The 12,899-nt window shown below is 40.8% G+C and overlaps 1 protein-coding gene across 2 annotated transcripts in view; it reads right to left on the reverse strand.

The window, feature by feature from the left end:
* Positions 1 to 500: 500 nt before the first annotated feature.
* The window catches only part of CYB5A (cytochrome b5 type A), a 28,514-nt gene continuing 16,115 nt past the window's right edge, over positions 501 to 12,899 (reverse strand). Inside the window, exons 3-5 of one of the 2 annotated variants that reach the window (XM_073331768.2) lie at positions 6,974 to 7,003; positions 3,077 to 3,111; positions 1,648 to 1,818 (exon numbers count right to left, since the gene is read on the reverse strand). In XM_073331768.2, the coding sequence (XP_073187869.1) occupies positions 1,740 to 1,818; positions 3,077 to 3,111; positions 6,974 to 7,003 (144 nt within the window). In that variant the 3' untranslated portion in view covers positions 1,648 to 1,739. Of the gene's footprint in view, positions 1,819 to 3,076; positions 3,112 to 6,973; positions 7,004 to 12,899 lie in introns of both variants that reach the window. The other variant, XM_073331767.1, reaches the window with a different exon arrangement.

The raw sequence follows: 12,899 nt of genomic DNA on the forward strand, positions 1-12,899 counted from the left end.
CTAATTATCCTCAGAACAGGTGCACATCCTGTCAATGTGACTCAGCCTAGTGAAGAATCCAATTCTCAGATTAGATGGCAGGTCAGCATAAAGTCTTCTCAAACTGCATTCATTCTACTGAGACCGCCACAAAAAAGAGCTAATTATGCAGTTTATGTGCTCCTTATTAGCACCTGAGTCCCATCAACAGTACCACCAGTTAGAAAACAGGGTGGGCAGTTTTCCCACAATGCAACACCTCTGTAAGGCTGAAGTGTCAACACTGGGGGTACAGGATAGGGTTATTTTGATTGAGGTCTGTACACTGTAGTGTGGATACCAGAGCCCCAGATTCAAGCACAGGTCAGAAAATCCTTAACCTAAGTTAACCAGTGTAGACACACTAGTCCTGGGTTCTGACACAAGTCAGCTGACTTAAGCCCACTAATCAGAGGCTTATGGTGCTGTGTAGATTTTTCTGCTGAGTTGGAATTAATACATTTGAGAGACAGAAAATCCAATTTTATAGGAATGTGGAAAGACACTAGGGATGTGCTTTTATTCATGATATTGTACATACGAATAGCACAAGTTAAAAACATCACCCTAGAAAATGCAAACAGCAAGATTCCTCTCCTGAAGAGTTATTTCATGATAAGTACAAGTTGTATGTTCCTTTTTTCCTTAGTACTAAGAATCAGCACAGTAAACTCAGTACAGTAGTTAGATAATCAGTTTCACTTACTAGGAACCATAGCTTTAGGTTGAAGATTTCCTAAAGCTTTAGCTCAAGTTGTAGGATAAGTTACAGTCACATCAGTTCAGAGTTGTGGTTGCTAAAAGTAATATTTTGCTCTACTTAGAAAAGTTACCTGTTGTGGAATTTACATAAAATATTTCCCCCCTAAAAAGCAGAACCAATAAAAGAGCTTTTGAGTTGTATGTTTTTTCAAACTAGACAGGATAATGTTTATATGAGATATCCTAATTGTTTCCTTAAGTTTAATTTCACTATGCTTCAATGATGCTTTTCCAATAAGCAACTGAATTAAGCACGCTGGCTTTTTTAGGGTAGCACTCTGTACTAGTCCTAGGTGTCAGGAAGGTCTTTGAAGCAGGCCATTGTACAGCCTGACATGTAGATCCACGCATTGTATAGGCTACACTTTACATACATTTACAAGCGTTACTGACCCTTAGACCTACCACCACAGAACTTTCTCCATTTTATTTTTAAATAAAAAGTAAAAAATTTGAATTTGTTTCTTTATGTAGAAAGAAAAAACAATTTGAAAGCAGTGCTAGACTGAAAGCAAAGAATATAAGATTATGGGTAAAAGGTAAAATGAACATTGTTTTCATAGACACATGCCCACCAATTTTCATAGTTATTTAGGGCTGAAGGATTCATATTAAATTCAGACAGACAGCCTTAACAAACATTAAAGAAGCAAAGTTACAAGTTTCAGGCAGGTACATACATAACATCTGTTGTAATACAGAAAACAGCATTATCTCAAATGGTTCATTAGAGAATAAAACAGTGTTATACAAAAGATAAACACTACCTTTAGCACTTAAGCAGTGAGTAAAAGGTAGAATTAAGAAGAAAGTGCACAGCAGAAAGTTTCCTGGAAAAGTTCAATTTAAAAAATTTCTTTTCAGCTATTATGCTTTTGTCAGGAAGTGTAGTGAGTTAAGATGGCTTCTGTTTTCTTTCCCAAATTCGTCTCTCCTTTTATTGGTTCTCAGTAGCATGCTTACTCTGACATGTAGAAATGATACATCAGGGCCACAATAATTGCTGCTATTGCTGGGATCACCCAACTGGTCCACCAACTAGAAGGAATCACAGTGAGAATTATTTTCATGCAATGTCTAACAGTTGCTAAATTACAGAGGAGATTTTACTTGTTATAAAAAAAGTTTACTTTGTAATTCTTTTCCACTCTTCAGTTAAGGACAAGAGAGCCTTTGACTGGGGGAGTGTTTAGGATGGTCTAGAACCAAATGCTGGTAATATGCTCTTGCCAGCCAACATGACTGCATGTACAGTTATAAAAACTTAGACTTTGAAACAAAGTTTGCTGATTGGAGAATAAAATTCCAGCCAAACTTAAAGCCATGGCTTGTCGCAACAGAACAGTGCCATTCACTGAAGAGAAGATACAGGTGAGCTTTCCCAATAAAACTTTTGGTACTTCAGTTCCTCTGTGGGAAGTGATATCGAAGATTCTTGAATCACAGGATTCTTCTAGGTAATGAACAGTATTAATGCATGAAGTTCTGGCTGGATTGTGTTGAAATGTGAACATCTGTGCACATTTTAAAATTTTACTACATTGGACCCTCACTAGAACGCATGTCTATATAGCACGAATTCGCATATAACGCGGACACAGCCATGGATCCCAATTTAATTACTTTAATTGCAATTCATTTTAAAGCAGTACCGCACATGGATCCCAAATCCTGCGTTCTAGCAAGGGTACAGGGTATATGTGCTGCTCTATGTTTATCCCAGAATCCTCCTTATATTTAACTTAGATGCAGCAGGACAGACTTTTCTGAGTTGATGCTTATCAATAAGGCAGCCAGAGTAGCTAGCGACAGCAGCAGCACTAGTGAGTAAGATCACCAAGCATCTCTTGCATTAGTAGCATACCAGATCTTCTCTAGAAGAAGGTAAACTTAACTTCAAGATGAAGTGTAAAATCTGCATGGTAAGACTACAACATGCCCTGGAGAGTGCTGAGAGCAAACCTGGGATTTACATATGGCAACAACCTTCACATGTCATCCATTCCTAGGGTCTGACTCCATGGGAAGTTATTCCTAGTTATTCCCTGTGTGGACACATTCTAAAATAAAGAGCTTTCACAGAGGGAGTTCATCAGGAATGCTTTCCTGCTTTAAATTCACTCCTTATCTTACTCCAAATTAACTTCCTAGCATTGATAAGCCCCTAAAATCGACCATCTTATTTGCTAGTAGTTTGAACGGATCAGTATTTTTTCCCCCCACTTCATGGTTACCCTTCCCTAATTCAACGAAGCACCAGTCTTTTAAATTTATGGCATTACAAGCCATACTATACCTGGAATTAGAGTCCACAGTGGTAAGAAGTGTTTCCTGAAAAACAAAGTCATAACTAAGATACTGAACATGAGTGGCAATTTCCCCCCCCCCCCTCCCCACTTCCCCACAGGGGGCTGGCTAAAGGAAATGGATTCACCATAACACTTATTTATATCTTTTCCCAACAACTAGCCAAAGCAAGCCACAAATGCAGCTTTCATGCCTGGATGAAGTCAGCCTTATAGTTAAAAGCTTCAGTAGTAATTTGCTAATCAGAGAACATTCTGATCCCATGTTTCCTGCTGCAATTTATACCTCACTTATAACAAAATGGTTACCTAAAATTGTTGCCAAGTCATTTTTTATGTCCCTCTCTTACTAATTAGTGGTTGCATTAACGTCTGTAGTTAAGGTTATATCAAGACTGTTTACATATTCTTTGTGGCCTAAACTTTCCATGCTTGGTTTCAATCTCAGGTAAACATTTAAAAGGTTTAATTATTGCAGTGGAAAAACAATCATTTTAAGACCAAGACTTTTTGGTTGCCAATAATTCAAACTAAATACTCCAAATTTGTACATAAATACTTCTTATTGAGAACAAGGGTGGAGTGATTAATTCACTTGATTAATTTACATCATATTGAAGCTTTGTGAAACTAATTTGAAGTTTTGTGCTACTGCAACTTTAAAGTCAATAAATTAATTTTTTTTAAATGCCACTACTGTTAGTATGTCTTATTCAAACAAACACTGCTACAGGCAAAAACAAAATATTGAACATATAGCAGGTATATAGCTTTACTCACATGAGTAGCCCTATTAACAGTAATGGAACTACCAATGTGCTTGAAGTTAAGCATGTGCATAAGTATTCACAACATCAATGGTTAACATTGTATTCAACAACTTCATTAGTGACATTAGATTGGTGTCATGTCAAAAGCACACTGCTTTAGTGTTAGATATTTAGGCTTCAATACATTAACAAAGTTACTGTGATTTTGAAATCCGGAGCTTAAACTTAGGCTCCTATAACCCCTGGATAGGCACGTAAGGGTGAGATTTCGAAAAACACTTAAGTGACTTTGGAGCACAAATCCCAGTGACTTCAAACAGCAACTCCTAATGGAGGAGTATAGTCTGGTCAAAACATTTCCGTTTTCTTGATTTATGGTAAGTGCAACACATCAGAAGATAGTGTTGGTTGTAAAGATAGCCTGTACTATTTGCTTATCAATTTTGTGTTGTTCTCACAGGAAACAACGAGCTCCCGGACTTGTCGTTCAGCATAGATCTAAAATGTGAAACTTCCTGATAGAAAATTTAAGGAAAACTGAAATCCCATTAACAATTAGGAAACAAGTACAAATTGCTAGTCTTCCTCCTTCAACTAAAACACAGGATGCTGGGGCTGTTCACAAAAGGAATACCAATTCTTATTGAAAGAGTGAACTCTCTGTAAATCCTTCAGAAACACAAAGCTTGGTCCCACAAACCTGTATGCACAGAATACACATCTTCAGTGTTTATATTCTTTGATGACATTTTTCAAGTGTGCTGCTGCCCTGTTAACCCAGCCCTTAACAGTTCCTCCAGCCAAACAGGAGTAATTGTGAGAACTCACTTATCCACCATCCCATTTATCTCAGGGACATCTGGACTTCAAGACTTAATCATTTAAAATGCTAACTTGCATTGGCAGTTTGTGTTTTAGTATCTTGTTTTTAAAAACAAAAAGAACTGCAATGCCAAAGTTGCACATTTCAACAGAAAGTCAGAAAATAAAGTTAATGTTCTCATTAAAAGCTGCTCAGTGTAGCCGTTAGTTTATGAATTAAACTACTAGTACCTGAAAGTTTGAGTGGTTGCGCAAAGGTAATTCGTAAAGCCATGTGTCTAAAAGCCACTGAGAACTTAAAAATTGGATGGTAACAGACCATGAATCCCAGTGATGATTGAAAACTGGTGATATTCTAAACAAAAAGGTCTCAACTAGGCTTGTAACGGTTTCCATCACTTCACACTAACTCAGACATTTTAGACTTCAGAGAGATATTTAGGATTGTGTATGCTGGTTGTTTTCCTGTGGGTGGTTGTGCTGATTTGTCTATGGGAGAGTAGTATAGATTTGTGGTGAATGAGGGGTTTGTGATGCCATGAGGGGCTGAGAGTCTAGATTGTTGTGTCTGCTGATTGTTGTGTGGGCAGTTGCATTGATTTTTGTCTGGGAGGATTGTACTGGGAGATTTGTATTGCTTTGTGCAGGAGGCAGTTGGGATAAGTAATCCACTATCTGTACAGTCTCCCCCATACAACCATTGAAATGGCTGTATGCAAATTAACTGTACATTAACTTAGATATCAGGATACTCTAGGAAAGCATTTCTAAAGTGAGGGTCACACAAAGCCCCAGGTGCCCTGTTGGGCTGAAGCCCCAAGGTCTCCCCACTGCTGGGCAGCTGAAGCCCAGAACCCCAAGCTTGCCCCCCTCCCCACTTCTCCCAGCTGAAGCCCTGAGTTTTTATAGCATGTTGGGATGGCCTCAAAGAAAAAAGGTTGAGAATGCCTGCTCTAGGACTCTTGACATGGCATAGATAGTGCCTTACTGTAGCTATGCACCACGTGGCTGTAATCTGTAAAGTCAAAATGATGGAAAATTTAAAAACTGGAGGGTAACAGATCGTAAAACCTAGTGATAGTCTGAACAAAAATATCCTCCGATTATGTTTCTTGCTGTTTCCAGAGCTTCAAGCTGACTCTAGAGACATAATAGGCTTCAGAGTGACACAAAGTGACAATCCTGGAATCTTGTTGTATAGAATACATGATTTAATTGTTAAACATATAGAACAGGGGTGAGCTAATGTTACTAAAGTACTTTTAAAATTTTTAGGGAGTAAGAGGAAATGTATACTTTTTCAAAGCAAATGGGGGGGGGGGGGGCTCTCAAAGTTAATGCTCTCTTTATAATAGCAGCAAGACATCCCTGACTGGGTGGTAAGTCTGCAGGAAACTAAATTTTGGAACAGATAATTATCAAGCAAGATTACGCAGTTTAATCTAATTGCCTACTGGGCATTCTGCTGCACCTACTACAGGTGTACTAGCATCAGAATCTAAACAAACCCTGGCCCTCATAATTTGCTGCTTACTTCCAACTTGCTGGACCACTTCTACTAATTCCTGTGGCTTTATTTTAATTATAGATGCATCCATAACAGATGCTTTTGGATGTATGTCCTGTAAATAAAGTAGTACTAAAAAAAAAATCCGTGGTGGTAATATTCTGTGTTTACCTAATCTAAAATGTTTCAGGGGTTGATAGAAAAGTATAGTAACTCAGACTTGACGCAATTATATTCTAGCTTCAACTTAATTGTTTAGAGGTGTGGTAACTGTCATGCTTGTAATATTTGTGAATTGTGTCCATTTTGCCAAGAGCTATACTGCAAAAGTTGAGGTAATTAGAAACCCTTCAGCTTTGTCCCCAACTGTTCATACAAAACTTAAACAGACAACTTAATAAACTTTTCCTAAAAGTTTAACTTTTACACTTAACACAAGATTATTTTTATATAAAATCTAGAAAAAAATAGTTAATTTGTACATTTGGTGGCACTTTCTATATAGCGAAACAGAGACTGGAATTAATTTCCTATTTTGTTTGGGAGGATTTTTGTTTTGGCAAGAACAGAAGAAAACATTTAGTCAAGAGGAAAGGGTTACTGTAAAGCCACACAGATTGACAGCAAGTCTCAGGGCAAGTACAGTACTTTACTTGAAAAATAAAACCTTAAAGTAGTTTAAACTTGATCTTCATGTCCTTTTGTCTTTAAGTAGGTACACTGTGTGCAAAAAGCCTCAGTGTCCAGATGAAACACTGGATTTGAGATTTCAGAGTGATGACACTTACCACTGGTTTCTTAATTTTGTCTCTGTCATCCTGCAAGAAAATAAAGGGAAAAAAGGTTAGACAAGAATTAAGTGTATCAAACAGGATTTCTGAGAAGGTCACTAGTTTCAGTTAATGCTGTGCCACTAATTTTTTTCACAGTAGAGACTTATGGTAGTGGAAGGCAGCTGCATGATCTTAAGTTATCTAGTAGGCTGTGGGTCTGGCAACAGAATAGGCCCACTGCTCCTCCTGCATCTCGTAAGAGGCAACTAAAAGGGGGCTGCCTGGAGAGAGACAGGCAAATTTCTAACCTGGCGGAGCCCAAGACACAAACATATGATAAGCAAGTCAACCATGTACATACTGGATTGATCACACCCTGGGTTAATAATGACCACACCATCAGTCTCCCACCAGGGTGGACACGACAAGCATACTACTGGCGTAACCCCAACCAAGAGGATCCGTGGAAGAGATATCGCCACCATAGTCACATGGAATGTAGGGACATTCAGACAAATAGGGAGATTGAAAGAACTCACATATGAAATGGAACAATACACCTGGCACCTCCTAGGAATCTCTGAGGTCTGATGGAAGAACTGTGGAGAGGCACTAACGGAAGAAGGCCACGTACTCTATTACAGTGGAGAGGACAAACATGGCAACAATGTAGGATTTGTGCATAAAGATATCAAGAATTCAGTATTAGGATGCCGCCCAATGTCCACCAGGCTTATTTCCATCCTTCTAAAGTCAGTGCCATTTAATATCACAGTGGTACAAGTCTACGCCCCTACATCAGTATGATGATGAGCAAACTGAAAATTTTTACAATCAGTTCCAAGACATCATTGATACGGTACACAAGAAAGATATCCTGATTGTACAGGGAGATTGGAACGCTAAAGTAGGTACTGCTGCACAGGCAGACTGGTGAGATTGTGGCCCTTCCCGTAATGCAACCACCAATGAGACAGGATTGAGGCTTTTTGAGTTTGTCAGCTATAATCATCTGGTTCTGGCAAACATTAGGAGCACATAAAGCATGCAGGCAATCAACATGGCACACACCTAATGGTCTAAATCACAGCCAGATCGACTACAACATGGTGCAAAACTGATTTAGTTCTGGGATTAACAGAGCTAAAACAAAGAGCTTCCCCAGTGCTGATACTGGAAGTGATCACAACCTTGTGATGCTAAGTTTTTGGCTGCGGCTAAGGAAATTCGGGCCAAAATTCACCAGAACCAAGTTTGACTTGGAAAGACTCAGACTGAAACATTGCAGAGTCATTCCAATGATCAGCAGAAAATTTGCCCTGCTGCTTGCTCTAGAGGACGACGTAGAAGCAACGACCAACAATTTCAACACTAATGAATGAGGCAGCAATGGACATCCTTGGGAAACATCGTAAGACAAACCGATGGGTCATAAATGAAACACTACATGTGTGACATCAGAAGAGAACTTGAGACACAAGAACAGCACTGAGGAAAGCTGATAAATACAGAGCGATTAGCAGAAAGATCAAGAAAGTAATGAAGGTGGACAAGGAGATATGGATTGAAAAACAATGCTCTAAAATTGAAGAGTATCAATAATAAAAATAGCAAACAAGCCTTCCAGGTTGTAAAAGATCTGACGAAGAAAAGATGGACCAAAGCTAACAATTCAAGACAAAGAAGGGAACAGAAGAAAGGGACATCATCAATAGGTGGACAAACTACTGCTCTGATCCATGCAACCACAAGACAAGTGGAGATCTTAGTGTCCTAGACAGCCCAGATTCAACAGAGGAGGAGAACTTTCCAATACAACATGAAGAAGTGCAGATGCTGTGAAATCACTCAAGAACGGAAAAGCTATAGGTATTGACAACATCCCAGCTGCACTGATGAAATTTGGAGGAGAAATAGTAAGATGTACTCACCAAGATCTGCAACAAGATCTGGCAGACCAGTGAGTGGCCCTCCACATGGACACAGTCACTAATCACTCTGACAAAGAAAGACAACCTGCAATTGTGTCAAAATTACCAGACCATAAGTTTAATTAGCCACCCCAGCAAAGTGATGTTGAAAGTCATTGAACAGACTGAAGCCACACTCAGGGAATATCATCGCTGGCTAGCTTTTGTGCCAGAAGTACCACCACAGAACAGGTTTCAACCTTCATGTTCAATGTGATAAGCACTTACAACACTAACAGGACATTTACCACATCTTTGATTACCTCAATACAGCGTTTGACAGAGTATGGCATGAAGCTCTGAGCAACCATGAAGTAGTACAATGTTTGTCATAAGCTTATTGTTACCATTAAAGAACTGGTTTCAGAGTAACAGCCGTGTTAGTCTGTATTCGCAAAAAGAAAAGGAGTACTTGTGGCACCTTAGAGACTAACCAATTTATTTGAGCATAAGCTTTCATGAGCTACAGCTCACTTCATCGGATGCATACTGTGGAAAGTGTAGAAGATCTTTTATACACACAAAGCATGAAAAAATACCTCCCCCCACCCCACTCTCCTGCTGACAATAGCTTATCTAAAGTGATCACTCTCCTTACAATGTGTATGATAATCAAGATGGGCCATTTCCAGCACAAATTCAGGGTTGAACAAGAACGTCTGGGGGGGAGGGGGGGTTAGGAAAAAACAAGGGGAAATAGGTTACCTTGCATAATAACTTCGGCTTAAATAGAGACTGGGAGTGGCTAAGTTAATTGTATCCAATTTGCAAATGAATTCCAATTCAACAGTTTCTCGCTGGAGTCTGGATTTGAAGTTTTTTTGTTGAAGAATTGCAACTTTCATGTCTGTAATCGCGTGACCAGAGAGATTGAAGTGTTCTCCGACTGGTTTATGAATGTTAGAATTCTTGACGTCTGATTTGTGTCCATTTATTCTTTTACGTAGAGACTGTCCAGTCTGACCAATGTACATGGCAGAGGGGCATTGCTGGCACATGATGGCATATATCACATTGGTGGATGTGCAGGTGAACGAGCCTCTGATAGTGTGGCTGATGTTATTAGGCCCTGTGATGGTGTCCCCTGAATAGATATGCGGGCACAGTTGGCAACAGGCTTTGTTGCAAGGATAGGTTCCTGGGTTAGTGGTTCTGTTGTGTGGTATGTGGTTGCTGGTGAGTATTTGCTTCAGTTTCGGGGGCTGTCTGTAGGCAAGGACTGGCCTGTCTCCCAGGATTTGAGAGAGTGTTGGGTCATCCTTCAAGATAGGTTGTAGATCCTTAATGATTTGAAGGGGTTTTAGTTGGGGGCTGAAGGTGACGGCTAGTGGCGTTGTTATTTTCTTTTTTAGGCCTGTCTTGTAGTAGGAGACTTCTGGGAACTCTTCTGGCTCTATCAATCTGTTTCTTCACTTCAGCAGGTGGGTATTGTAGTTGTAAGAATGTTTGATAGAGCTCTTGTAGGTGTTTGTCTCTGTCTGAGGGGTTGGAGCAAATGCGGTTGTATCGCAGAGCTTGGCTGTAGACGATGGATCGTGTGGTGTGGTCAGGGTGAAAGCTGGAGACATGTAGGTAGGAATAGCAGTCAGTATGTTTCTGGTATAGGGTGGTGTTTACGTGACCATCGTTTATTAGCACTGTAGTGTCCAGGAAGTAGATCTCTTGTGTGGACTGGACCAGGCTGAGGTTGATGGTGGGATGGAAATCGTTGAAATCATGGTGGAATTCCTCAAGGGCTTCTTTTCCATGGGTCCAGATGATGAAGGTGTCATCAATATAGTGTAAGTAGAGTCGGGGCATTAGGGGACGAGAGCTGAGGAAGCGTTGTTCTAAGTCAGCCATAAAAATGTTGGCATACCGTGGGGCCATGTGGGTACCCATAGCAGTGCCGCTGATCTGAAGGTATACATTGTCCCCAAATGTGAAACAGTTATGGGTGAGGACAAAGTCACAAAGTTCAGCCACCAGGTTAGCTGTGACATTATCGCGGATAGTGTTCTTGACGGCTTGTAGTCCATCTTTGTGTGGAATGTTGGTGTAGAGGGCTTCTACATCCATAGTGGCCAGGATGGTGTTTTCAGGAAGATCACCGATGGATTGTAGTTTCCTCAGGAAGTCAGTGGTGTCTCGAAGGTAGCTGGGAGGGCTGGTAGCGTAGGGCCTGAGGAGGGAGTCTACATAGCCAGACAATCCTGCTGTCAGGGTGCCAATGCCTGAGATGATGGTGCACCCAGGATTTCCAGGTTTATGGATCTTGGGTAGTAGATAGAATATCCCAGGTCGGGGTTCCAGGGGTGTATCTGTGCGGATTTGATCTTGTGCTTTTTCAGGGAGTTTCTTGAGCAAATTCTGTAGTTTCTTTTGGTAACTCTCAGTGGGATCAGAGGGTAATTGCTTGTAGAAAGTGGTGTTGGAGAGCTGCCAAGCAGCCTCTTGTTCATATTCTGACCTATTCATGATGACAACAGCACCTCCTTTGTCAGCCTTTTTGATTATGATGTCAGAATTGTTTCTGAGGCTGTGGATGGCATTGTGTTCCGCACAGCTGAGGTTATGGGGCAAGTGATGCTGCTTTTCCACAATTTCAGCCCGTGCACGTCGGCGGAAGCACTCTATGTAGAAGTCCAGTCTGCTGTTTCAACCTTCAGGAGGAGTCCACCTAGAATCCTTCTTTTTGTAGTGTTGGTAGGGAGGTCTCTGTGGATTAGTATGTTGTTCAGAGGTATGTTGGAAATATTCCTTGAGTCGGAGACATCGAAAATAGGATTCTAGGTCACCACAGAACTGTATCATGTTCGTGGGGGTGGAGGGGCAGAAGGAGAGGCCCCGAGATAGGACAGCTGCTTCTGCTGGGTTGAGAGTATAGTTGGATAGGTTAACAATATTGCTGGGTGGGTTGAGGGAACCATTGCTGTGGCCCCTTGTGGCATGTAGTAGTTTAGAAAGTTTAGTGTCCTTTTTCTTTTGTAGAGAAGCAAAGTGTGTGTTGTAAATGGCTTGTCTAGTTTTAGTAAAGTCCAGCCCCGGGGAAGTTTGTGTGGAAGCTTGGTTTTTTTTTTATGAGTATCCGTTTTCGAGAGCTCATTCTTAATCTTTCCCTGTTTGCTGTAGAGGATGTTGATCAGGTGATTCTTCAGTTTCTTTGAGAGCGTGTGGCACAAGCTGTCAGCATAGTCTGTGTGGTATGTAGATTGTAATGGATTTTTTACCTTCAGTCCTTTTGATACGATGTCCATCTGTTTGCATTTGGAAAGGAAGATGTCTGTCTGTATCTATACAAGTTTTTTCATGCAGCTGATAGATTTCCACTCCATACGGCTAAATGCAGTGCCTTGCATAATGACAGGTTTCAGAGTAACAGCCGTGTTAGTCGGTATTCCCACCATCAACCTCAGCCTGGACCAGTCCACACAAGAGATCCACTTCCTGGACACTACAGTGCTAATAAATGATGGTCACATAAACACCACCCTATACCGGAAACCTACTGACCGCTATTCCTACCTACATGCCTCCAGCTTTCACCCTGACCACACCACACGATCCATCGTCTACAGCCAAGCTCTGCGATACAACCGCATTTGCTCCAACCCCTCAGACAGAGACAAACACCTACAAGAGCTCTATCAAGCATTCTTACAACTACAATACCCACCTGCTGAAGTGAAGAAACAGATTGACAGAGCCAGAAGAGTTCCCAGAAGTCTCCTACTACAGGACAGGCCTAACAAAGAAAATAACAGAACGCCACTAGCAGTCACCTTCAGCCCCCAACTAAAACCCCTCCAACATATTATTAAGGATCTACAACCTATCCTGAAGGATGACCCAACACTCTCACAAATCCTGGGAGACAGGCCAGTCCTTGCCTACAGACAGCCCCCCAAACTGAAGCAAATACTCACCAGCAACCACACAACAGAACCACTAACCCAGGAACCTATCCTTGCAACAAAGCCTGTTGCCAACTG

This window comes from Lepidochelys kempii, chromosome 2 (genome assembly GCF_965140285.1).
Source record: "Lepidochelys kempii isolate rLepKem1 chromosome 2, rLepKem1.hap1, whole genome shotgun sequence".
NCBI classification, from domain to species: domain Eukaryota; kingdom Metazoa; phylum Chordata; order Testudines; family Cheloniidae; genus Lepidochelys; species Lepidochelys kempii.